The sequence below is a fragment of the Apteryx mantelli genome, chromosome 8 (genome assembly GCF_036417845.1).
Source record: "Apteryx mantelli isolate bAptMan1 chromosome 8, bAptMan1.hap1, whole genome shotgun sequence".
NCBI classification, from domain to species: Eukaryota; Metazoa; Chordata; class Aves; order Apterygiformes; family Apterygidae; genus Apteryx; species Apteryx mantelli.
In genome coordinates, this window is record NC_089985.1 from 35,084,906 (window position 1) to 35,111,746 (window position 26,841).

Sequence of the window (26,841 nt, forward strand, 5' to 3'; positions counted from 1 at the left end):
TTGTGGTGGCTTTTTGTTTTCTGTTGTTTGACAAAGTCTGTTTAGGTACAAGACCCTAAATGTTCCTGAATTAGATCATTTAATGACAAATTACCAAGACTTTTTAAATTTGCAGTCAGCCAGGCTTCAGATATTCCTCCTGCAGCATATTGTTATGTCCTACGTAGTATTTTTGTTTTGCAAAACATATTCTTGTTTTCTGCCAGCTTTATGTGCCTTTGCCATTTCCTTCAGACTGAAAGTGTTACTGCCACTGTTTTCACATAAGATGCTTCAAGGTTTGAGGATTCATCAGGCTTTCATGTTTCAGCTGTGCCTTTCCTTTACTGATCCCTCTGCTTACATGGTTCCTCTGAATGAGAGAGCATGTTCTTGGCCTTCTAACAAAAATACCTCTCCTATAAACCAAGTTACTTTTTGTTAAGGCAGGATTTCTTTTGCACTCTGCTAGTACGGTTCTCGGATCCATCATGAAAGCTGGTACTTAGGTCAGTGCATGGGCTCTGTTACTGTTCTCTCCTTCTGCCTTTCCTCTGCCCGTTATCCCTGCATACACTGCGTTAGTCTTTTAGAGTAGTGGGCTCTTTAGAAACTTTGCCTCTGGATGCCTGAAGTCACTTTTTAGTGCAAAAATGTGGTACATTTGACCCAATTCTGTGCACAGTACAGTATTTGAGCTCTATATTCTGAACTTACTGTCCACTTCATTAAGGCCTGGCCAGTGCAAAATGAGAATCAAGCTTGCTTTTTCCTGGCTGCTTTTTAGTTTCTGCTCTATTGTGCAATATTATATTTTTGAGTTGCTTTTCACTTTGGTGATTTAAAATTATTTGAGAATACCAGCTTTGGGAATGTGATGCAGGAGGGGAAGACAAGTCTGCTGTAATGAAGCATGTACCTTTTCCATAACCTACTGGTTCTCACTGTCAGGTGCTTTTTCTCCTGGGTTTCAGACTATATAATTTCTTTATCCTTTCTTAATTTTATTTTCTCTTTTATGTGTAACACTTAAGTAGCCTGCTTCAATATTTCCTCTCCAGTCATAGTGTTCACACATTTGAAATATCTATAGGCTTTTGCATCTCCTTCTAGCCACTGTTTAACCGAGGGATGGCATATTTTAATATTGGGCACTTCTAATCTTGCCTCATAAGTCATTCTCAAGCCTCAAGTCATTTTTGATTATATCTGCTACTCAAAATTTGCCTCCAGTTCGTCGCTTTCCTTCTCATATTTATGATATATTTATTACTATAGTAGCGTATGACCTTTATTTTTTTGTGTACTGCTCGTCCAGCAGTGTTATGTCCTCTCTCCATGATGTGACGCAGCCTATTTTAGATGTAACACGGCCTGTTTTAGATGTGAAAGGCTTCCTACAGCACATTGCACTCTTCTATCTAATGCATTGACTTCTTTAATTCCTGTTGTAGATTTCTTCTTCTTCTTCTTCTTCTTCTTCTTCTTCTTATTCTTACACTGCTGCTTCCCATTTTTTTTTGTGTTACTATATGTCATTTTTCCTGGATGGATTTGGTTTCACTATTTCTTAGCCTTCATCTTTCTAATCTCTATTCCTTTGTTTAATTTTTCTCCTCTTCTCCTTTGGTTTTGCTGGTCTGGATAGAGGATAAGTCATGGCTATTGCTTTGCCATTCATGCCTGTCTGCAGAACACTGGATTTTTATAGTACAGTTCCTGTTCTGTTCTGGGACAAAGAGGGGAGGAGTGCAGCCTTGTTCTTCTCAGAACAGCTGCTAATTCAGAGGCTGCATGCCTCTTAAAGGGAGGGGGAGGAGAGGATGAAAAGAAGTGAAGCAGGAGATGTCAACTGGGGGGGGGGGGAATCCAAATATTTGCTCAGAAACTGAACTCTAGTTGTCTTATATTTGTCAGGAGCAATAGCTTCTAAAAACATACTTAATCAGTTGCTTGCAGTAGTATGAATGCACCCATGCTTAAAATCCAATTTTACATTTAAAGAAACTCAAAAAGGAAGCAAGAATAACAAAAAAGAAAAACAAGAATAACACGTTCTGCAGCATGAAATGGGTGTGTTGTTTACAAGATATCTTCAGTCCAGCACAACTCTCACAAGCGCTGTGGTCCAATAATAAGGTTACTGGCTTAAGGTGGGGGAGATGCAGCTTTAGTTTCCTGTTCTGATAGTTGTGTTACTCTGTCCAAGTTCACCCTGGAAATCTCAATGCATTTCAGTTTCTCTTCTTCAAAATAGGAATAAAAGTGCCTTCCTCAAAGTGGTGTTTGTGAGGAAAGGTGCGTTCAAGAGATAAAATGCTTCTGTGCTTCGGTAATGGGAACCACAGAAGACTCGAGCCAAGTCAGCAACATCTGTCTCAAACTGACGCCTAAGCTTTGCATGCAGATTAGTCCGAGTGGTAAAGTACAGTAATTACACAGTTGACTTTGTTAAAAGTCTGTACAGTATGCAGGTAAGACCAAAGTCTTATTTCGGATGAGAAACAGAACATTTCAAATGCTGGAAGCCTTCAGAAGTCTCTAATGCACTATTTGCAAGAGTAGGCATGTTTAATGCCACTGTTATGGTCAAGTTTAAAATGGAGTAACTGTGTGTTTTGGAAACACCTCTTGAAATGTCTGTCAGATGTTTTAAGCTCAGGGTATTATAATCATTGTTTAAATATCTTTTTTTCTTTTTCTTTTTTTTTCCAAGTAATGAAACTCCTTGGACTGAATGTATTTCAAGAGGAAGGAGAATCTGTGGGAGTGGGATTTTTGGAGGTTCTGCAGTGCTTGGACAGTGGTGGGCTCTGTCGAAATGTGCTCCGTTTTGTTGATTTGTTTTCTAGATTGATGTGTGGGGCTACTTCAGAGTAAAAAGCATTACTATGTCTAATTTTGAGGGATAGCAGCTAATGTCAATTGGTATTTAATTTCCCTGAGAACTGCTAGTGTTTCAGCATCTCTGAAAATCAAGCCATTAAATTACACTATCTTGCATTAAGGGGTTTGTCAAAAATTCAGAGAAGAAGAAAACTGATGCTGGTTTAATCTTCTCTGGCATAGCCTGTTGAAAACAGGCTTTCTAACTTGGAAAAGTAATTCTTGAATGACCTTGCTTTTTTTGTTGTGTGGAGTTTGGGGTCAGAGATTTATTTTTAAGTGTTTTTTTTCATTTTGTTTCTGAGATCAGCATATTCAGGGCCTGGGGATTCTCTTCCAAATAAGGACTAAGAGATTTGGAGATCACAGTTATCTCACTAGTACTAAAGATTTGATTGCGTTAGGTATGTTTATAGGAATTTGCTTCACGTTTTGGGTAAAACTCTTTCTTCCCCCTTTCTTCTCCAGGCTTGTTGTCATGGTACCTAGGCACTTTCCATTCAGATATTAAAATTGAGTGAGTAGCTGTCTGTGTGTCTGGTTCATCTTCCCTCTCTTAAAACTCTCCCTGAGGGAGAGGATATGTGGGATGTAGTACTCTGTTTGCAAGAGTTTCCTTTCGGGGATTTTCGTCTTGTATCAGCGCGTCTGTTGGAGAAGGCCTGGTGGAAAGCAGCCCCTTCGGCTTGGCTGGGAAGGCGTTAGGTCCTGAGATAGTGCGTAGAGCTCCCGTGGGAGTTCGTCGGGCGACTCCTCACTGCCTCCCCAAAAACGCCCATCGCCTGTGCAGACAAGCTTTTATCAGGGTGTCTCTGGCATTGCAGGATGAAGGCGGTGATAGAAATCATCTCCCTGCAAGATTTCTTATGGGCAGGGTCCCGCCTTTGCTATCTGGGGGTCAGCGTATCTGCATCTTCTGGAGAAGAATTTGCTGAGGGCTCTTGTCCGGTCTGGGCAGGTTTATGTCAGCATATGCACTTTTACAGATGCTCAAGCTCGATCTAGGCTTCAGCTGTGGAGTGCACGCAGGGATATTTAGGTTTCATTTTGCTGGCTTGTTAAGTGCATAATCTACCAGTAGGGTTGGGGTTTTTTTGTTTGTTTGGGGTTTTTTTGGTTTTTTTTTGGGGGGGGGGAGGTTCTGTTGAAAGGTGTCCTTGTTTGTATCTGGAACCTAGCATTTCTCTCCAGTAGGATCTTTAGAAGAAGGATCTCCTACCAATACTTGAATTTTGCTGGTATCTGCTTTTAACCAGGAATTAAGTGTTGCTCCTTAACTGTAGGTGCACTGCAATGTCCAAGCGCATTTTGGACACTAGAGGAGTGCTTGGATTGGGATGTCAGCCAATCAAAAATTGCCTAATTTCAGTCAAAAACTAAACCATTTTACTCCTCAGCCCTCTCTCATTTTTTGCTGTGCGAAAGACTGCATATTTTTCCCCCAGATTCTTGCAAAAGTGACAGGTGTATTGTGATAGGAAAAAGATGTTTCCTCACTCACTGCTCATGGACAACATTTCTTGAATAAATTCTAGTCTGTATGAATATAAAGTGTTTGAATTTATTTTAAATAAACTGTAGACTAGATGGATGCTGTGATAAAGAGCTGCCCTAAGCACAGAAGTTACCTTCATGCTCGGATTATAGGGAGCTGTGACACTGGCAGCCTTAGCTGAATCCTTTGGTCGAACGAGCACTGTGTACCGAACCCACTTCCCTCCTGTTTTATTTCTCTTGTGATTGCAGAGTGTATTGCTACAATGACAGCAGGTTCTTCCCCTTGATAAAGGGGTAGAAAATGAATGAGAATGATGTTAATGTTGCAAAAAGCATCTGCTAGGGAGCAGAGTCTGAGCTGGACTGAGCCATCTATGATTAGGTCTCATTTTCCTGTGGCCTGAATTTTCTCTCCACGGTTTACTTCCTTTTTAAGGTAGACAGCTTTATTGGTTGGTAACTGTCATAGAAACCAAAAAAAAAAGTAGGCAATTCACTTGACCCTCTTTGTACGTTTTGAATGCATCTTCTCAATGGTGTTTATATAACGTTCTCTGAAAGCCCGTACTCCATACGGCTTTTCATATGAGTTGCAGTCATTCTTTGTCCTTCCAGGAATGTGTGTTTTTTAAACGCTCTTGAAATGGTTTGGAGGCTTACAAGGTTGTGTTCTGAAACAGGACTACCAACTGCAGTAGGACTTAACCCAAATATAATTAAGTCTCTTATGCTACCATTATTTAGAAGATGGAGAGAATGATAACTCTTTCTTAGGGCGCATGTCTTTTTTGCTTGCTTGTTTTCTTGGCAGGTTTCCTTAGATGGTATTTATTAGGAACATCCCCAATTCCTGAGAATTAGTTTTGGGGAAAGCTCAAGAGTGTGTGTGCGCGTGTGTGTGGTTCTGCTTCAAAGTCTCAAGTGGATAGTGGAAGTTGAGCTCCACAGTTTTGATAGAGAAAAGTTCAGTCTGGTAGGTTCCTCCCTGGATGTTCGCTAAGGTTTGGAAGGGGCAAAAGTTTGAGCTGGGAGACGCAGGGAAATCACAGTGAGCATTATTTTATCTTTTGGTTCCAAACCAGTGTGACCGAAGGCTGTTACGATCTGGCGGCTTCTGCGTGGCTAATACGAGATGAGCTGTCAGACTTGGCCTAGTTGTGAAAGGCAGATATTGTGTCGCAAAGAAAAGCATCGGTGCTCGGTGGCATTCGTGTAATGGTTGTCAGACAGGCAACTTTAATTAGTTTTTACATTTGGGCAAGAGGCAACAAAACTGTGATTTAAGGAAGTTAGCATTGCTGCTGTCCCATTCTGTACTTGTTTTCATAAATAACTGTTTATAGTGACAATCATAGTCTTTTAACATGACTGCCAGTGTAATTTATTTTAAGAACAAATATAAAAACATCTTTTTTTACCTTAGTATTCATCTGCTCAAAGGTGAGCAAGTCAAAAGAAAGTCTGACTTTTTTACATGTTACTTTTAGAAGCGTATCCAGCAATAGGAAGTCTTTAGACTTGTCTGAGAAGGTAGGGTTTGTTTTTATTTTCCTTGCGGGAACGATTGCATTAGAAGCAGTATGGAGAACAACCAGCAGGAACAGCTTATTCACAGAGGTTCAAAATAGAAGAGATTGTTGTGGAATTAACACAGTTAACTGAAAACTTTCCTGAATTAATTCTTCCTTGAACTAGAGCATAGCTTTCAGAAAAAATCTGAGCTTTGTTTCAGAATTTCTCGTGGTGAAAGAGCTGACACGGTGCTTGGTAGGTTGTTAACATAATCTGTTACCTTCAGTATCAACAATGGAACAAATACATTCCCCAGAAAAGCATCATTTGCTTTACTTCAGTCTGGTTTCTTGTTTCAACTGCCAAGAGATGAAACATGGATATGTGCATTTATTCTGCTGGAAAAAAATTGTACTTCTGTTGAGTATTAATGTAGTACTGTGGAGGTACCTTTAACCTTTTCTGTTTACCTAAAACAGTTTGATCCTCATCACCTTTCGATTGAAGGCATGTTTTTCAATCCCTTAGTCGTTCTCATGGCTCTTCTCTTCACCATCTTAAGGCATCAGGATTTTTCCTGAAATACCTATTCCAGAACTGGGTATGGTGCTTCAGTAGCTAAGCACACTGCCAAAACCAGGAGCAAAGATTTTTCTGCCCCTTTTCAAGTGTATGGCTTTCATGCCAGGAAGGATCGTTTTAACCCTTTCGGTAGCGCTGCAAGCCGAAATGTGGTTGATTATCTGCCACCCTCTATTTCTCATTTCGCATGTAGGATCCCCATTTGGAAAGTATGCCAGGATTCTTGGCTTGTAAGGAAATAATCTTGGATTTGTGAAGCAGTTTACTGAGGAGTTTAGATTGCTTTGCATCCTTGCTCTGTCCCCTTTGCTGATTTTTCTCTCGCCCAATCTTTGTGCTGTCTGCGGTCTTCATGACTGAGGAGTTTGTTTTTTCCACCCATTGATGAAAAATGTTAAACAGCTTAAGGTTAAACTTCTTAGGGCCAAGAGCTGTTTCCTAAGAGAGAGTGGTAGGAAAATGTCTTTCTCATGATTTCCCGTTCACATTTCCAGTTTGAGATCTGTCAGCCAATTTTTAATCCATTAATGTGTACCATGTTAATTTTGTTTTGGTCTATTAATAAGCAGTACCAAGTCAAGTGCTTTATAGAAGACTAAGTATATCAATGCTATTACATTGATACTCTTAAATTTTATAAGTCAAACTTGTAATCTCATCAAGAAGGATGTCAGTTTAGTTCGACAGAATCTATTTTCCTTAGACCTAATTTGATTGACATTGATTTTATTACCCTTCTCTAATTCTTTATTATTAGAGTCCAGTTATCGAATATTCTGTAGTTTTGCCTTGCTCGGCATTAGACTGATGGACCTGTATTTACTTGGGTCATCCAGTTCTCCCTTTTCAAATTTCAGTACAAAATTGTCTTTCATCAAGGCTCCTGGAATTTGTTCAGTGTTTTAAAAAATATCAAAAAATCGCAAGAGAGCCATTTGCCCGTCATTTTGAAAGCTGTTCTGTGCAAGTAACCCAGATCTTCTAACTTAAACATGTACAATTTCAGGAGCTGCTGTTTAACATCTACCTAAGTTACTGGTTAGTATTGCATCTAGCTGCTTTAGGTATATATAACACATCTGTTTTCTCTGCATTGTTACTGTTATTACCACCCACTAATGAATCAGCATGAATGTTAAGGTATCTTTTCCATAGTCTAAAAAAACTCTTTGTTATCCTGACCTTTACTAGCCAGAGATTTCTCTGGTTTTCATTTCTCTCATTTAACTTCCTATGATTTTTCTCTTCTAGCTTATGTTGGCTTCTATCTGTTTCTCCTTTAATCTCTTGTAATTTATCTGTGGAATTGGCTTAAGCAGACTGGCTTATAGAGGAGCTAAGGGCATATACAGGTTTTTAACTGGCATGGCCTTTTTCGTGTTTGTAGCTTTTGGGGTGTATGGTTGGATGTTATTAAATGGGGTATATTTATTATTGTACAGTCCTTCTCTCAGTTCATTTTAATCTTGGTGGTTTTCAGGTCTGTGAAATAGAGCATTAGCTTACAGTTTGTTTTGCTTGCCTGTTTTTAAATCTGTCAAGTCATGATCATTTTCACCCATATTATTGCTAACTTTAGACCTGCTCTTTACCAGATCACAGGAGGTCTTCTACTGACTTTCCTCAGGTCAAGTAAAAAATTCTGTAAGAGCCACAGTAATAGTGATTTTAAAAAAAGGTGTTGTTTTAGGATCATGTAGAAATATCTTGTGCTTGCCCTACTGAATCACAGCGTGCAATGAAGCAGTGGATTCCAAGTCACTGAAAATATTTACTATTTACGGTCCTGCTCCTGGGAAGTGTAGCATGGGAATGAACTTCAGTGTCTGTGTGGCATCCTACTGAGAGGTCCAGCTGCTTGCTTCATTTTGCCAGATTGCGTCCTAAGAAATGTTACTCCTCTTGAGTACATGCAATAAAAGTACATAATTAAAAAAAAATGAAAGTTCATATTGCTTCACCGCATTCTGGAACAAATTTTCTTTTCTTTCTCTCTCAGTAACAATTTTTAGTTCTTTCATATCCATAGTCTGCTTTTTGTCTGACATAAGGTGTATTGCTCTTGAGGGTAATTTGAAAGTAGTATTTTTAGCTGGATATATCTTTTTCTGTTTGTTTCTTAGCTGTAAATGTTTAGTACACTAAAACTTTATGATGTCTACCAGCAGTCATAAAGCTTTTCACAAAATGTTTTTTTTTTCTGGGTTTATTTTCTTTTCAATTTTTTGAGATATTAGAGAGAGGGGGTTCTTTCTTCATTTCATGATGGCATTTTGGGGAGATGCTGTTCGTAGGTCAACACTTAAAAATACCTTTCTTTTTTGGTTTATTTTGTATTTCTGAAATGGCATGCTCTTAACTGGAAGAAATTTCTCCCTTCAGCATCACTAATATACAATGAAGCATATGGCAGAATACAGCAAATAAGAATTTGGTAATTGAAACAACTGCACCACCATTTCAGTGGGCTGCAAAGGTCGTGGGGGTTTTGTTTTGTTTTTTTTATGATGAATGTTACAGCTCTTTTGAATTAATAGAAATTCAGTGTTCAGAACGCTGAGTAGACCAGTCCTAACTTTTTGAAGTGATGAATTACATACTGTTAGAATATAATGCAGACAATATAGCTGTTACTCTTCTTGATACAAAATCACAACTAATAGCATATGAATAGCAAACCTTAAATTCTGTTAAAAGTTCTGTATATTTCATGATATTCAAGAATATATGCTAGTGAGAGGAAATCATATCTCTATGTATCTATTCTTCTAAGCAAAACTTTATGACAATGTAATTGTTTTCTTTAAGCCAAGTTCTGCAGGCATGCATACAAATGACTGTTTGTTTTGGTACCCTTTATCCTCCACCTTGGAGAAAATAATTGTATTTCCAGTTGGTAATGAAGATCAGAGATGGTGATATCTAAATAACTTGAATAATTTTACTGGAGAACTCCAAGGAAAGGAGTGAATGATCTGTGAAGTTTTTGTGTCATTCTTTTATTGTATTGTCATTATTTTCCTTCCCTGTAGTTTCTGTTATCTATAAGGTTTTTTGTTTGTTTTTCTTTATCTATAGTCTCTTTCTTGTAGTAGTGTTTACAGAAGTGGGAATGTTCCTGTGAGAGATTATTAAAAATCATTTTATATAGTTTAGAAGCTGGTCGTGCCATGTGCCTCGGTGGTAACAGTGATCAGGACATTTGAGCTCATGTTCAGACAGACTGATGCAAGTCCCAGGGCCTTGAGTTAGCTCCTCGTATTAGCTACACATCTCTGAAGGCCAATGGGCAATTCATGGGAGAGGTAGGCACATAAACTCGAGTTATCCAAGCCCTGATGTCCGCGTCTCCCTTACTCTTCCATAAAATAAGATTAGTTCCCTAGAGAATGGTTTTTGTCTTCCTAAGAATGTTGAGAATTAAATATATTAAGGATTTGATGTGTTCAGATGCACCACGATCAGGGTATATGAAGTGTTTTAGGTAAGCGAAAACATGAGGAAGGCATAGTATGAGAAGTATCCTTACAGTATTTCTGCTGCTGACTTCTTACTCAGTCGGACTTTAATCTTTTCCTGGCCGTGGCATGTAACTTGGGTAAGAATATTTTTATTGTGATCGAGCTCTCCAGGAGGAATGGGTTTTTATGCTTTTTTTTTTTTTTTTTTCCCTCAAGTTAAATTGATTGGAGGGAATTGCTCCCTGTATGTATTGTGGTTTAAAACAGCCATTTCTTATCCATCATCCTGCATGTGGGCATTTTAGGAATGAACTACAGTGTTTCCATGGATTTTTAAGGTATTCCATAACACAGTTAGCAGCTTTTAGTGTTTTGATCTTGTTTTGCAAGACAGAAGCACCCACAGTATTTGTGTTTCAGCATACACTGTGCTCCTGGTGGTGTCTAATTTTAAGAAAAGCAGAGGCTTTCTCGTAGTCCAGGAGAGAAAGTACCAAAGCTCTGGCCTTCGGTGGCGGGGTCCGTGCCTCCAAGGTGCAGCCAGGCACTTCGTAGGCGGCTGCTTTCGCAACCTCCGCTTTCTCTGTGCGAGAAGGAGCTGGGTGGCTGCTCTGCACTACCGCAGATAGACAGAAATCTTCTGGCAAGCCACTTCCCCGAGCGTTACTGCCCTCCTTGGGAGGGTTTCTCACGTGTTGTCTTTCTCCATTGCCCGTGAGCTGAATCACTTAGATCCCTGCATACAGCAGAGCCCAGAGGCAGATCGCATTTTGCCCGGGTATTCTCCAGACACGCTCTAGAAGTATATGAGAAACGGGCTAGCTGACACTCAGGAACCATTGCCTGCCTCCTTGGGCTCTGCTTGGTTTTGAAATCTGATTATCTGCGTTTATATGCTCTTAAGTATATGCGCCTGAAGAAAAAACATAAGAATTACTATCTTTTCCAAATGTCCAGAATATCCTCAATAGGATGCGTAAGATGAGGGAATTTGGAAGCTGTTGTCTTTCATGTGGATCTTGCAAAATTGATACTTGGGAATTGGGGAAAGGCATCTTTTTGATACAGTTTTCCATGGTCCCTTGCAAGCATGCAGCTTTGTCGCTGCCCTGTGCAAACGCATATCTCCAGTGCGAATAGCGCGGCCTCGCCAGCTCCGTGTTGCTTGCCCGAGTTACTAACCAGCTCTTCTTTCTGCTGCAAACAGAAACACAGATCTTGCTGGTAAAACAGGAGCTGTTGAAATGATTTGGGCTGCTAAAGTGGGCTCCCGCCACCCCGCGCACAGCAGCAGTCGTTGTGCTGCTTCTGTTTTGCCGTCATCGCCAATACACTGAGGAAAGCTTTAACGCAATTTCTGATCCTGGTGCAATCTGAGCCGTCCTTTCCCTTCCTATTTGCTGCACGCTAAACACTACAGTGATCGGGAACGGGCTCTGTGAATTTCTCAGCCGCTTTAAGGCTAATGTTATAACGCTGTTTCCTAATTTTCACATTTTTTTAAAAAACCTGTAATGTTATTTATAAACAGTAGCAAAATTACGTGTGTTCTTGTTACCCTTTTTAAGTGGTAGCCTCGTTCTTGCTCTGGCCAGTCAACCAGTTACATTTATTATGGACTCGGCACCAAACTCTGTGTGATTCTGTGGATGTCAACCCTTGGGTCACGCACTTTTCTGTAAACTCTTGGAGGAGAGCGGGCTGAGGGGGGAGCGGAGGGGTTTGCTTTTCATTTTTAAAGTAGAAACTTCAGGGCAACTATTTAAAATGTGTGTGCTGGCTTCTGCTGATTTAGGAGATAATGAAATGGTGAAGAATGGCAGAGAGAGTATAGGTGAAAGCAGATGAAAATGAACAATGGAAGAGAATTTTGATCCCACTTTTGGAAACTGTTCATGTGCTAAAAAGATACTAAGTCCTTTTTTTTGTTTCTTGTGTTTCAACAGGGCAGAGTTTAGGGTATGGATTTGTTAACTATATTGATCCAAAGGATGCAGAGAAAGCCATTAACACTTTAAATGGACTCAGACTCCAGACCAAAACCATAAAGGTAAGACGATACAAAGAGCCTTTTGCTAAATTCACAAAGAGGAGAAAATAGCTGAAACGGTTTCTGGCAATTTCATCACTCTTTTAATCTCCCGTAGCGTGGGGCACAGCTAACGGCTCATCCTTAGAACAACGGAAGGACGAGCACAAGATAAAATTTCTTTCTAATTGCTGGTATTTGTTAGGGGGCAAAAAGTAACAGGCAGTTCTTTGAAGTGTTGCAGTGGGATTTAAATGTAGAATAAAACAGCCATAGTGATACTGTTGTATAAACAGAGGTGAAATACATGATTGTTTATTCATAAGTAACAATTACACATTTTCTTTTGGTGGCTTTAATGAGAAATAACTTGACATAAGTTCTTTTTCAGTGACACTCATGTCATTGTCAGGTATTGAAAGCATGTTTCTCTCAAGTTAAAATGTACCATTTTCAAAAAACAATATATTTTTTCAATTTTCCCATCCTTAGTTTGATTTATTCTTTTAAAAGCTAGAGGGATTAGTGATCCCACTGAAGTCTCTCATTTCATTGTCGTAATAGACCATTAGTTAGTCAATGACCTTCTTTAGTGGTCTCACAAGAAAAGCAAATTTCTACACTGTCACGTTTTTTTGCTGCATGGCTGATGAAGCTTTTTTGAAACAGCTTACAGAAAATTTCCCCATCCCAAATTCTGACAAATAATCAGGCTTAAAGAATGACAGTGAATGAAAAAATTGAAGGAGAACAAATAGCAAATTTGATTCAGATTAACTGAAATAGCTTTGATCATTTTAGAATGCTGGCTTTTGATTTGTGCTATTTTCTTAATTTTTTTCTGTTTTTAATTTCTACTTGAAAGCCCAAAAAGTTACAGAGTATAAATAGAATTTTTACTTCTGAAAATATCTGTACAATTATGTCAATAGTTGTTTAGCTTGTAAAAGATACTGTATGGCCAATAATTTAGTTGCACTTACCCTTTCTCACTAAAGATTGTGGTTTGGACAAAGTGTTGTTTCCTAAGGCAAAAATATTTGTTGAATTCTTGTGCATCTCTAGGGATTGTTTCAAGCAAATTTTTCTGGGTTGGATTGATTGATTAGTCAAGAACAGTAGTGTTGAGCTGAGTGTTATGAAGATAGACTAATTATATGGGTTATATAAAGAACAGTATTTCCAAACATCTGAACAGGTCCATCCCATATATATATATGTGTGTGTGTGCGCCATATATCAAGATGCTCACAGCAGGATTTTATACAGTTCAATATACAGAAAAAATTATAAGAATATATAAAGTAAAGAAGCAAGGTCTACCATCTTATCAGCTGCTGCAGGTGGAAATGTAATGCTCAGACTCTGCAGTTTCCACTTGCAGTGGAAAGCTGAGCAGCAAGAAAGTTGATCAGAATATCTGTTTTTCTTCACATCTCATTTTTTTTGGCTTTGTGAGCAAAAGTAGCGCTGCTGTATTTGTGATATTCCAGGGCTACAGGAGACATGTAAGCTACAAAAAACAAACAAACATAAAACCCCAAACAAACAAACAAAACAAAACTCCAAACCCAAAAAACATTATTTTTTGTTTCTCTTATGCACGCTGAATAAAACAAAATTAAACTATTACACCTTTCAGAGTAGCTTTATCTTTTACGGTGAAAATTTTGTGTTAGTTAGGAACTTGCCATGCTAAAACATCTTGAAGAATGTTTTTTCTGTAATTTTTTTAATTCACTTTAAATTGTATGGCAGGTAGTTTATTAGGTTTGGGCTTATTTTATGCTTATTAATAACTGGCAGACTTTTATAGAGTACATGAAATTTTGTTGGACTCTTGAAAGCTATTAAAATTTAATAAGCAAGAGATTGATCTGACTTTACATACACAGGAGTTGCATAATTTCTTCAGTGATTGGGAAGAAATGCATAGTATGTAAAACAGTTTATTTAAATAAGTATTTACAAGGTCACCTAAAACTAACCCAAAGCAGTCTTCGCTTTAAATAGCCAGCCTTTGTGCACATGAATGTTTAATCAGCAATTTCCAACACAAATACAAATTGCAGAATGGCATCTTACTACCTCACCTTACCCCCATGGTTTTTTCCATTGTTTTAATCGTATTATTGCTTTTAGAACCCTTTTTAAATTAGGTCGGCTTTCCTGGGCGCTGTGTGGTGCGGGTGGAGGTTTCCCAATGTTCACATTAATGGAGCTGTGAGTCACATTTTTAATGTTCCCAGCAGCACCTGGGTCATTGGAGGAGACCACACTTAAATTCCAAAGTCTTGCAAAGCAGTAAGAAATCATACTCAGTGCTGCTAAATCCTGCTAGCTTGTCCGTTGCCCCCACAGTCCCCTTTCCAGCATTTCAGTGATTCATTGCAAGGCTGAAGTATTTTAATTCGTGGATTTACTATATTCAGTTATCAGAGCCTATTGCTTTTATTCTAGCTAGATGCCCTTTACAGTTTATTAAAAAGTGCACTTTCTAAGCATTAAAAAAAGCTTCTCGTAAAGAGCATATAGAAAGTGATTTGGTAGCACATAGTTGGGTTTTAGGCTGAAAAATGGTTGGTTAAGTACTAGAATAACACGGAACTGAAAAAGTCCCGGGTACTTTTATTCTGTTTGCTTTTAAGCCCAGGAATGAACCTGCAATGTCATATTGATGGATAGATCGAGCCCTTGGCCTCTGCCCGCGCGCAGTATGCCGCGGAGCGGTGCCTCTGCAAGTAGTATTTCTTTGGTTACCTTCTGCTTGGAAGCTGTTTTGATAGCAAGCTTGCGGAAGCGCTAATCTGTGAAAGCCATTTTGCAGGGGCAAATTACCTCCGCTCCGCCGGGCACCTTGGCCCGGCTGGCTGCCCTTCCCCGTCTGCTGGCTCGGACGGTCCCCGCCTGCGCCCTGCTCCCCCTCACACCCGGGCTCGAGAGGAGGTGCCTCTGGGAGGCATATTGGCACTCGTTTTTTTGACCCCATAAGGCTTAATTCCTGTTCGAAAAGAGGGAGATTTTTAAATAGCTCCAAGTTCAGCATGCGTCCCCAAATCCTGTCCTTTTCCTTTCTGTAACATTTCATGGCAGCTTAATGTTCTCTCTCTTTCCTGACGCCTTGCAAAATAGCCGTGCGTTCACAGGAGGAACTGGTTTTATAGCAGGATCAGCAAAACAGCTAGGCACAGTCTGCACTCAGATGTGCAGACTAAAATAACTGAAGAAATGTTCTTTTTATTATTGTGTTACAATAAATAATCCCTTTTCACTGTAGCAGCTAAAATATTTATGTGCATTTTATTTAAGTCAATGATGCCCTTTCAAGTCAAAGTCGAGAGGTGACTATTTACAGAATATCTGTTTGGGGAAAGCATTGAAGGGAGTGTTATGTGCTTGGTGGTAATAGGTTATACATGCTATGTTCCTCCTCAGCTGATCATAGTGCATATTTTATTTACGCCATTTCGTAGCATCATCATCATCATTTTGTGAGGGAAAAGGACCTCAGTTTATTTTTACAGCTAAAGCTTTACATAATTCTACAAAATAATTTAGAATGACTGAAGATACAGCATGTGTTGAAGTAAATGCATATTCCAGAAATGGAATCTATTTTTAGAAATTAAATTTGCCCATCCATAAAAGCACATGAAAGGTCACTGCTGCTGTTGAAGATTGCCTAGCAATTCAGTTGCATCAGATATCAGAAAGAAAACAAGATGTGTGATGCATGGGGTACAGACTGCTTAAACTGTGCTGCTTTGTGCTGGAAAAACAGGCAGCCTCTGAAAGGACGCGAAGGAAGCATTTCACAATTTACGTGGCGATTCAGGTGATCTGACCTCATGCTGGAGGACATTAGGTGGTCATCTGCTCTTGTTTTGAGTTCAAGCCTCCTTTCAAAATCCTATTCCGTCCTTGCTCTAAAGTGCAGGCTTGGATCCCCCTCTCCTTCCTTTTCTCCGTCGCTGGAGAAATAGGCTGGTTTGTTTTCTCTCGCGCGGAAGTGGACAGCATGCTGTGACAACTGTCAGACCAAAGAGAAGTGTCCGTAGCGAGGAGAGAGAGTCCGAGCTGGTCTAATAAGCCCTTGATTTCTTCCAATTTTTAAATTTATCGAGTCTGTAAGGTGATGAAATACCAAACAAACAGGATCGTTCCACTATGGCCAGAGGTTTTCTCTGCATCTCAAATTATTGTACGTTTTCAGTTACATGAATAATTAATGTGGAATGTAACTACTGATATTTAACATTTCCGATCGTTAGTTCAAAATGTTTACTTTTGCCTCACACTCATTTGTTTTGATCAATAGGACAGGATGGTGCTAGTTTAAAATGCAGCGAATAGGACTAGGGGGAAATCTTTTTGTGGGGTTTTTTTGGAAATAGAAAGTAGCGACATTACTTCTCCTAGCTCTTGCTATTTATTTTTATTTCTCTGGCATTGTTCTAAATGGCCAGGTATTTTCACAAAGTTCAGGCTCTGAATCTGCCCGTGCTAATTTCTTGTAATTATTTGCCAAACTGCAGACCATCGCTACAGGATAACCAAACGGTAGCCATCTCGAATTTCACCCCTCTTACAAAGTGATACCCAAGAGAAGAGATTGCCTCCGAGTCACGGTCAGCGGTCGCAGGACGGGAAGGAGGCCGAAGCTGCGGCAGCCCCGCTCCCCTCCGCTGCTCGAGCCAGGAGCAGGCTGCCGGCCTCCGCTGCAGCAGCGCCGCACCGTCCTCGCCCAGCCCCGCGCCGCTTAGGGCTGGAAAAGTTAAAGCCAAGTGCTTGAACTCCCGTGTCGCCTGCCCCCGCAGGGTGCTTGCTGCCTCCCCGCGTTTTTTCAGTGGCACATTCCGGTTTCCAGCCTCGCGCAGGGCCCCCACGCAGGCGACGGGCACGCGGGCGAGTGCCGGCAAAGGCTCCCGGCGAGAGCGGTGCATGCGACGCTCACAGCTGCCCACCCGGTCCGTCGGGAGCGGCCGGTCGGCAGATCAGGCTGCGGATGCCTCCGGCGCCGCGTGCTGCTGGGGGCTCGCTGGCAACCGCATGCAGCTTCTCTTCCCGATGAAGGAGCGGGATGTTGCGAAAGGCCGGGCGGCGTGGGGAGGGCACGCGGAGATGCGGAGGTTGAGGGAGGATGAGGTGTTACAGCCAAGGGGAGGTGCAGGCTCTGGGAGGTTGGCTGTGTTCCCAGTGGAAGATACTGGGAGGAGCTGGGCAGAACGCGTCGTGGTGGAGACGAGCGTGAATTTGTGTTTCACGTATTTGTTTCCATTGGGCACCCTCTGGTACAGGGATGCAGCATTTCATTTCAAGTCGGGCAGGTGCAGCACCCAATGTGCTCTTACAGCTGATCAGGTAGATTTAGAAGCACGCGGCTGCATTTGGCTTCCTAAGCTCCAGCAAAGCTTTGTAACAGGTAGAGGTGTAAAAGAGGATGCACTCCTTTCCTTCCATGAAAACTTAGATTACAGGCATTTGCAAGCTGCAGATTTGGGATATAGTCCTCCTTCTGTAGTTCCTTTTAAGATAATCATTTTTGTTCTGTGGTGCTGTAGCCCGTTAGTCATAAAAGAGGGGTCATCTGCTATGAGTGCGGATCCTCAGGATAAAGCCTTGGGCAGGAAGCTTTAAAGATGCCACAGATCTGGAAAGGCTCAACTAAGTTGACCATATTTTTGCTCTTTAGGAGGAGGCTCTGTCTGTGTGACCTTTTGGACTTTGTGATGCTTGTTAACAAATTCTTTTTCACCCTAGTGCCTGCAGTAATTCAGCCGCTCTAATGTACGGGACCTTTCAGTGCTACGTTTTGTGCAAATTCCGACTGGCTTTGCTGCTTTCAGCGTGCACCAGAGCGCCTGTACCTATTAGTCGTGTGCATCTGTTCTTAATCGAGATTTCTTTTTAACTGCTTCAGTTTTGCCAATGAGTCCTTTTCATTCTGCAGAGCAAGAGCAATTATTTCTCTTAGCCCTGCTCTTGATACAGCCAGAGTGCTTCTAGGTTATTATCTGTGGACGTCTTTCCTGAAATGATGGGATAGACCATTGTATCTTACCTGCAATCATAATTAATCCCAGTAAAATGGGATTGAATCACTCAACAGTAAAGTGCCTTGTCACTCCCCTGCCATCCCCCATCCCAAGGACTTGGAGGAGAGAAAGGAGAAAGTAGTGCGTTTTGCAGACCTGAAGATATTCTAGATTTTGGTCTGTCGGCATCTGGAGCAGAGGCTTCTCTGTGTTTGTTTGTTTGGACAAAGTGCATAGCTTTAAAGGAGGGTTTCTCAAATGTGAATTTTTGCGTGTCTAGGGCATGGACAAGGGCCCTGAAGTGGCTGTGAGGAATCTGTTTCTTTTCTGTCCTTACTACATCATCTGGCTTTAGGCAAATTTTATTTCCGTATTCCCTGGTTCTATATGTGGGTGAAGCGAGTAGGATTGCACTTGCTTACCTGCGTGGAGCCCTTTGGCCAGTCGTTGGTGAGTGCTTCCAGGGCTTTACGGGGGACAAGCAAGAGAGGCTGTGGCTGAAAGGAAGCGTCGCCCCCACCTTACGCATTTGGACCTTGGGCAGAGAAAAATGATGTGACCCATGCCAGATCGTGCAAGAAACCCTCCATCAGTGGGCTCGTCAGGCAAAGAGACGAAGCGGAGCCTTTCAGAACCGTGAAGGTCGTTATGAAGTTGTTTGTCTCCTTCGTCACTGGAAGGTGTTACACAAGCAACTTGTGAAGGGCGCCCAGGGAGCCGTTTAGCACTGGCTGCGCCTTACCTGCGAGAGGCTGGAGATGCGTCTCGGGGGTTAGAAGTGCCGTCAGCTGGTTGGCTCGGTGGCCTGGGGACGCCTGCGCTGCCATGCAGCGCCCTCTGATTAAAGGCTCCCGTCTGGTCTCGCGTTCCCCAGATTAGTAACACTAGATACGGAGTGTGATGCGTATTTCTTCTCGAAGAAGAGAAGTTCTGGTTTTAAAAGGCAGGAGCCGCCAGGTTGCTTGTTGGCAGACGTTGTGACCGGGGCAGGGCAGCTCTGCCGGCAGAGCACATCACGTCAGCGAAAGACGGTGCCAGTGCCGCTCCGCTTCGGAGCAGGCAGAAGGCTGCGAGGTCGTTCTGACTTGCTCTATTTAGACCTACTTTTGGGAGGAGTCTTATAAAGATGGACTTTAGGTTTGAGAAGCCCAGGATTAGTATAGGAGCTGAAGGCGTCTTTTAAGATGAGCAGCAGTGAAATGGTTGAGTGTCAGCGATTAAATGGCTGCCATTAAGCGTCAAGAGCCTTGCCTCTTTCAGACATACGGGATGTGTTCGTGCCTCTAGGTGCTTTTGCTAGAGGCTGCCTGACTCGCAAAGGCCAGGCTGCATCAATTTACGTTCTTAAGGGTCTCGAGGTTAGAAACTTTTCAGGAAGTCTTCTACGTGGGGAAAACGGGTAGGAATCAATAGGGAAAATAACTGCCCTAACTTGCAGATTTTTCCATGCTCACAAACTGAAAACAATTGTGCATTTCCATGGAAGTTAGGAAATGCTGGCCCCTATATGTCTCCAATAGCGTTCAGAGAGGGCAGTGCAGTCTCTTAAGAGAGGACTGCTGAAGAGGAGCACTTACACAAGCTAACTGGTGTTCAATGTCAGATGAGAAATATCCTAGCAAATGTGTTTTTTTTCCCCACTGTTACTGTGTGTATATTTATAGAAATGAACATTGGAGGCTAGTGAGCCATAAAATGAATTGGATAATATTTTATTATCTTCCTTGCAAATTTGACCTAAGAACTCTAGAATGATCTTATGCAGTGAAATATAACACCATCATTAGACCTGCAACCATCGTATGAACAGATGAACACTTCCATGCTGAGAAAGGCCTGAGCCAAACAATAGTTTGGCATAATCCAGCTCATTTATTTGGATTTCTTGTGGTGGTTCACATTTCCATATTCTTTCCTTTTTCAACGTGGTATTTCATTATAGGGCCCTAACGCTGCTATGAGCAAAAAATGATTCTTAATGGGAGAAAATGTGACTATAAAGAATGCAATGTCCTTACTGAACACTTTACGGGTTTCAGTGACAAAATGTTTTGGTTCATCTCCGTGATAACTTTTACATCACAGGGAACTTCTGCTGTGGTGGAGGGTCAGGGTGGGCATTTTCTTCCTTTGATAGTTAATACATCCGGAATACGCCTAGTCCGCAGTGCGAACTGAGTAATAGCTTGAAAGCAGGACGACACGGTCTAACCAATCGATTTGTCATTGGCTGACCTGCGAGGGGAGATGAAAAAGATTCAAAAGCTGATAAATAATTGACATTACTAGCCTTGCATCCATTCAACTCGCAACCTTTTCTCCTTGATATTAAAGACAGCTGAGCTCCTTTTGGCAGCTTCTGGCCCAGTCTCCCCTGCAACCTGAATGTTTGATTGCAGGAGGAAATAAAATTAGATCTGAGTGGTGATACGTGTTTGCGTGTGCTCTGAGTAGATGAATTGGTGAGAAAGTACGCAGTATATCTATCCGGTGCGTGTCTGCATCACATTCACAAGAGCAGGGTAGAATATTTTTGGTATAGGGGAGTGTGTATATGTATATATGTGTGTGTGTTTGTATAGATTTTATATATATAAAGGTCAGGCGCTTAGTGCTCCTGAATGAATGGTTTTGCATATCCCCCTACTTTTCATGTTCCCAGTAATGTGGCATTTGGTTAATAAATGTGCCAGTGTGAGAAAACCCAAAGGAAACCCCTGGCTCTTTTCCCAGGAACTTTATTAATTTTGCAGCTCTCAGTTTTGAGGAGTAGGTAAGATCCCTAGCCCCCACCCAAGTCTCTTAAGTGTTCTTTGAACTGTTATTCCTAAAGCAGGTTAAACTCTAGGTGTCTGAAACCTGACAGTGCCCTTCTCAAGGTAAGATGTCTGCAGAGTGTATTTTTGTAGAGAGACACGCTGCTTTTCTGAATGCTCCAGTGCCGTCTTGGCCGCATTGAAGTCAATGGCAGAACTTCCTCTGACCGAAGAGAGGGGACTTAACTCCGGGATTGCAATGCTCTGGAAGGCTCGGGGGTTAATCGTACTGGTTTGGGCCTGGCATAAGTTGGACAACGTACAGTGACTCTCCCAGACTGGGCCCGGGTTTTGTATCGCAGCCCTCACGCGGCAGCCGGGTTGCTTTAATCTTGGGTCACTTTTGAACAGAACTTGCCGGTCTTCCCAGAGCCTGCTCCAAATCCTATGATAGTTTTGCAGCAGCACATATGTGGGGAATAAAATGAGAAGTCACCAAAATAAGACACCACCAAACCAAGCACAGCCTCAAACAGTATTTATATGCGTGATGTCTGTAGGTGAAAGCACAGCGTAGTTATTCCTAGTTCCCTCTGCCCCGAACATCCAGCGTGGTCTTTAGTTACCTAAAAGCCAAGCGGTGTCACGTGGATGCTGGTCTTGGTGCGTCAGAGCGAGTCTGGAAACTGTGACCGTGCAACTCAGATGCTTGCACCTCGGAGAGAGCTCATGGGCCGTGAGGCCCTAAATCACTAGGGCACATAACAGTTTCAACCCCGATTTTCTTTTCCTTTAAACACTAATCTCTGTTTCTGAACACTTCTCTGCTTGTTTCTTCTGCACGTGCCTTTATACATTGCTACCTGAGCTTGCCTCAGCTGTTGTAAATGTTTTATCTAACCTCTTTTTCACGTTTCTTTCCCTGAATTTTTTACCTCCTCTCTTTAACCTTCTCTCTGAATGTTAGTTTTACAAGTGTACAAATGTGCAAGTTATAAAGAAGTTGCCAAAAACCTTAAAATCTAAAATCTTTAGAGCTTGTCTCCTATTATGTACAGCAGATTGTAGAAGCGAATATTAGTCATTCACATCATTTTCTGTGTTGAGTCAACATCTATTTTTAGGTGTGGAGCAGATAAAGACAACTCTTTGACACATAAAACACAAAGACATCCATTTGACATCGGGTGTGTTTGGGCTAAGGCTGGAGAAGAGGGGAAGACAATTGCCGAATGCGTTGTATTCGTGGTGGGGACCCCCCCCATTTCCTCCCAAGACACATTTTAAGACATAATGCAGAAAAGTACTGATCTGTTTATATTTAAATAAATCAAGATGAAGTGCAGAATATTCAGGTTTAGATCCAACACTATTTCAGATGTGCTGCAAAGCAATTCTTCATGATCCATGCTGACTATTGCCATTAGGCTTTATCCAGGAATTACTTCTATTACTTTAAATATATATATTATTCTAATTGTATATATTATTTTAAAAGAGGGGTTTTTTTATGCACGTATTGTAATTATAAATGTGTTTTTTCTCTTAGCTCTGGATTTTTATTTCCACAGACAGAACAGCAGTTCAGAGAGAGTTCATTTAATAATTTCCAACAATATACGTGCAGTGCCTCAGCTAGATTTTCTTGTTTATTTGTCCATAATATTTTATGGTCTGATTTGGGGCTTATAGTGCAAGGGAACTTCTGATAAATTGCAGATATGACAATGAGTGTCAGCACACAGTTCCCCAAGCAGATGTTCATTTAGTCTAATTTCCCCAGCACTTCATAGTTCATCCAGAACAGATCTTGCCAGCTCAGGATGAAAACGCCGAGAGAGAGGGAGCACAAAAGATCACTCTGCAAATAACCTGATCTGTTTCAGACACTTCCAAAAAAAAAAAAAAAAAGAAAGAAAAACCTGGAACTTCACAATGCTACGTATAGTCTGAGGTTATTATATGTTGGATACAGTAAATCATCTATACACCCACAGCCCGAAGGGGTAAATTTACAGAGCTGTGCGTAGGAAGCAGCACGTTAATCTACCTCTGAACAATAGTTATTTTGTGCTGCACTTAAGGAACCCTTGCATTTGTTTTTAAGCTGTCTCTAGCTTTTCCTTTGTTCTCCTGCCGGTTCCTGGTTTTGTTGGCTTTGCAGAACAGGTAACCTCCGAACTCTAGGGTTAACCAAGCTAATGTTAAAGCTTGTAATGGGGTAGGAAATAATCTGTCCATTTAAAATGTGAAGGGTGGAGCGAGCTAACTAATGTGCCTTTCCTTTTCTTAAATCCCTAGGTGTCATATGCCCGTCCAAGTTCAGCATCAATCAGAGATGCGAACTTGTATGTCAGCGGCCTTCCAAAAACAATGACCCAGAAGGAATTAGAACAGTTATTCTCACAATATGGGCGCATCATCACCTCACGGATTCTGGTTGATCAAGTCACAGGTTAAAACAAATTTTCTTGATACATTCATGTTTTTCTGAAAACAGCAAAACACAAATGCTTGCTAACTGTTGTATTTCAAGGCAACATGATTTTGGTGTAAAATGCCGTACCTAGCTGTCTATAAATGTAACTGTTTGGAGGCCTACCTGGTTCTTCTGGATTGAGGGGGTCTCAAAATGCAGAATGTTGTTTGTGTAAAATCATTATATTAAATATGGTAGGGTCTGAGGGAGAACGCAGCTGGGGAATAGCATTTTTCTTTACAGGAATCCTTTTTAATTTGCAAGCCATGTGTTCCGTTAAGTCAAAATTAACGTTCAGTTTGTTTCATTGCATAGATGAGGCTGTTCTACATATATTTATTTGTTCCCATGTCTTTACTTCCCAGGTGTTTCTCGAGGTGTGGGATTTATCCGTTTTGATAAGAGAATAGAGGCGGAAGAAGCCATAAAGGGACTAAATGGCCAGAAGCCTAGCGGTGCTACAGAACCAATTACTGTGAAGTTTGCCAATAACCCCAGCCAGAAAACAAGCCAGGCACTCCTTTCACAGCTGTATCAGTCTCCCAACAGACGCTACCCTGGACCACTTCACCACCAGGCTCAGAGATTCAGGTAATCGCCTGGAAAAGAGCTGAAGTTCTACCAGGGAGGAAGGTGTGGGGCAGGTGCTGTGCAGGAAAATATGCTTTAGTTGGGTAGGCTGACCTGATTTTCTTTGTAAAATTAAATATTCTTTCCTGGAGAATGAGGAGGAAAATCTGCTGACAGCAGTAGTCATGTTGTATTTACTAAAACAGCTGAAGTACTGTACAAGCAGATCTCATGAAGTCTCGTAGAAAAAGGGAGGACAGAACAGAGTTACCCTGATAATCAAATGAACAGTTACTATCCTGTTCTTTCTGATTTTTTTGGTAATGCTTTTATTTTCTGCTGTATTATTACAGTTTTGATGCGGCTTACGCTTTGATGTTAATGACAGTGGATTGGTAGCAGGAAAAAAGCAGACTCTATTCCAGTCAGTAGTGGTATCATTAAATTTATTAGCCTGAGATACCTGCTCTTAGTATAAAGAGACTTTGTATTAGTCTTTGGGATGATTCGTCAGGTACTTTCAGGGATGTTTTATGCTTTGCATTCTGAATATTCTGTTTTCATCTGATGCATAAGCCAGTATTAGCAATACCTTCTGTCGTTACTTTTATGTTGTAGAATTAGTTTCAGGCAACCTAGCATTTAAATGAAAAGTTTTTATTAAAGAAAAAAGAAAGGAAAAGAAGTATTTGGACATATTGGCATAACTGAGTTGCATATTGGCTTTAGAAAATTATTGAAAAGTAATGTAAACTTTTCAGTGTTGAAAAGTGCTCATGAATTGAAGAAGAGCATAGAAAAAGTCAGTCATTAACCAACTGATATAAAACCAAATATAAATTTAGTACATCTTTGGTGTGCTAACTGTGTCCATTGAGGTTATCACTGAGCCCTTCAATGGATAAAGGACTTGCTGTAGTGCACGCCAATGTAAAGCAGATGCTTATACTCATTCTGCGAAACTTGGTGGTCATTTAGATTGACATATTCTGGAGGATTATTATTAAATGTATCCTAATGGGAAGAAAGTTTTAGGTTAAAACAGTTAGAAACAAGACATTTTCCAGTTCCAGGTAACCATAAATATAAGGTGAACAGTAGAATTATTTGCAAAAATTTTGTATTAATATAGTCTAAGACGGACAAATCAAAAGTGGGTTTTTTGTTTTTTAACCAAATCAAACCTTGAAAACAAAGCTTTTCATTAAGAGTGCAGACAAGTTAAAAATTACCTCATATGCTGTGAAGGAAATTTAAACACAATCTGAAACTTAACAGAGCAGGCCGCTAGTTGTTAAACTCCTTAGATGTGTGGGAAACTTGTTGAACGTTTCTTCTTTGAAAATGGGACGCTATTAATAATAGTTCCATTGAGCGATCTTGCCATCTGTGAGACATTAACCCAAAGACCCTCCTTCTCTTTTCAGGCTGGACAATTTGCTTAATATGGCCTATGGCGTAAAGAGGTAATTAGAATTCCACAGATTGCCAGATGTCCATGTTGGCACAGATTGGTGCTACAATTTATTTTTTTAATTCACTAACTTTATTTTTTTTTAATTCCTTTTCTTCCACCAGCATGTCAAATTCTTTTTAAGTTTGGACTTCAGTTGGTTTTGTTACTTTAAAGGCCACACACGCAAATTCTGTGGGTGTTTTTTTTTCCCCCCCCCCCAACCTTTTTTTATTTACAGGTGGGCTTCTCAAATGGTTTAGGTGCAACAGCTACAAGCTTTCTAACTCCAGTTGTCCTGCTAAATGGCACTTTGTCCAGAATCAGAACTGTTAACTTGAGTTTTTAGCTAATCTCTGATCTGATCACATAAAGCTTACCAGCTGAAAATGGAATTATACTGCTGTTATCTAAATCTCACAGTAAGATCTTCATTCTCCTACATCTGCCGCCTTCTCAAGTTGACTCTAAAATATAGCTGTGTGCACCTTAATCAGCCCTAAATTTCTTTTGTTACAGGTTTGATAATTTGTTGCAAATATTTCTTGGTGCTTGAGATTTTTTTTTTTGTTTAAAATAGGGATATGTGTATGTGTGTGTGTTTTTGTGTGCACGCGCGTGTTAAAATTCAGCTGATTTGTAAACATTTATGCTGTTTCACGACTATGTTCCATGTTTGATCTGATAGCCAAAACGAGTTGACATACTGTTAGTGTTTTTTTCTAATGGCAAGCCAACCTCCCAGCAAAATAAAGGCGTAGTCTTATTCCTGATGTTACCCAAAGATGTCCAGCCAGCCCCCCACAATTAAGATGAGAAAACACTTAATCTTCTGAAATGGTCTACTCGTCACATTTGAAAATTATTTGAGCTTTTTTCTTTTTTTTTTCTTAAAAAGCTCATCCTGTAAATGGTATGGTAAGTATATCTTTAAAGTAGCTCGTAGTGGACACGTTTTAACTACTGCCGCAGTAGCTATCATGTGAATAAATCGCAAATCTTAAGATTACTTCTGAAAGTGAAAAAATGCAGAAAACAGAGCCTTAGCATCTTTCCAGAAGCTCTACCTCGTGAATTTATTAGTACATTTGTTTTATTAACTGTATAGTTAGTGGTGCTAGTGATACGGTGAGTCAGAAATTACCCGCTGATTTTAGCACACGCCGCTTCCCGTGCGTTCTCCCCTCTCGATTTCTCCTTGATACGTTGCCAAAAACCTTCCAGAGCTCTTGGGCTCAAGTACTTGTCAGAAAGATGGTTTTGTTCAGGGATTTTTCCCTGAATATGTAACTTATGCAGAATTTCACTGGCCTTTGGTGTGGGACAGATGATATTTAGTCCTATCAAGCGAGAATTTGATTTCTGATTTCACGTGACCTACAGACGGCAAGAAAATTAGTCACCTACCTTTCTGAAGTTAGGCACCTGTGTTCTTAATGTTCGGAGTCAACTGAGAGCTTCTGCAATGTTAGTCTTAAAAATCACAATACCTTTTTTTTTAATAGTGGTTCTTAGGTGATTTAAATTAGTTATTTTCTCCTCCCAGCAAATCCTGCACAATTGTACTCACTGCACTGGCAAACCCTGCATTTACAGGCAAGG

At 40.7% G+C, this 26,841-nt stretch overlaps 1 protein-coding gene across 2 annotated transcripts in view; it reads left to right on the forward strand.

Annotated features, from left to right (window-relative positions):
* The window catches only part of ELAVL4 (ELAV like RNA binding protein 4), a 65,514-nt gene that overhangs the window by 32,345 nt on the left and 6,328 nt on the right, over positions 1-26,841 (forward strand). For both annotated transcript variants that reach the window (XM_013951247.2, XM_013951246.2), the window contains exons 3-6: positions 11,864-11,967; positions 23,039-23,192; positions 23,582-23,807; positions 25,214-25,252. In XM_013951247.2, the coding sequence (XP_013806701.1) occupies positions 11,864-11,967; positions 23,039-23,192; positions 23,582-23,807; positions 25,214-25,252 (523 nt within the window). The remainder of the gene's footprint in view (positions 1-11,863; positions 11,968-23,038; positions 23,193-23,581; positions 23,808-25,213; positions 25,253-26,841) is intronic.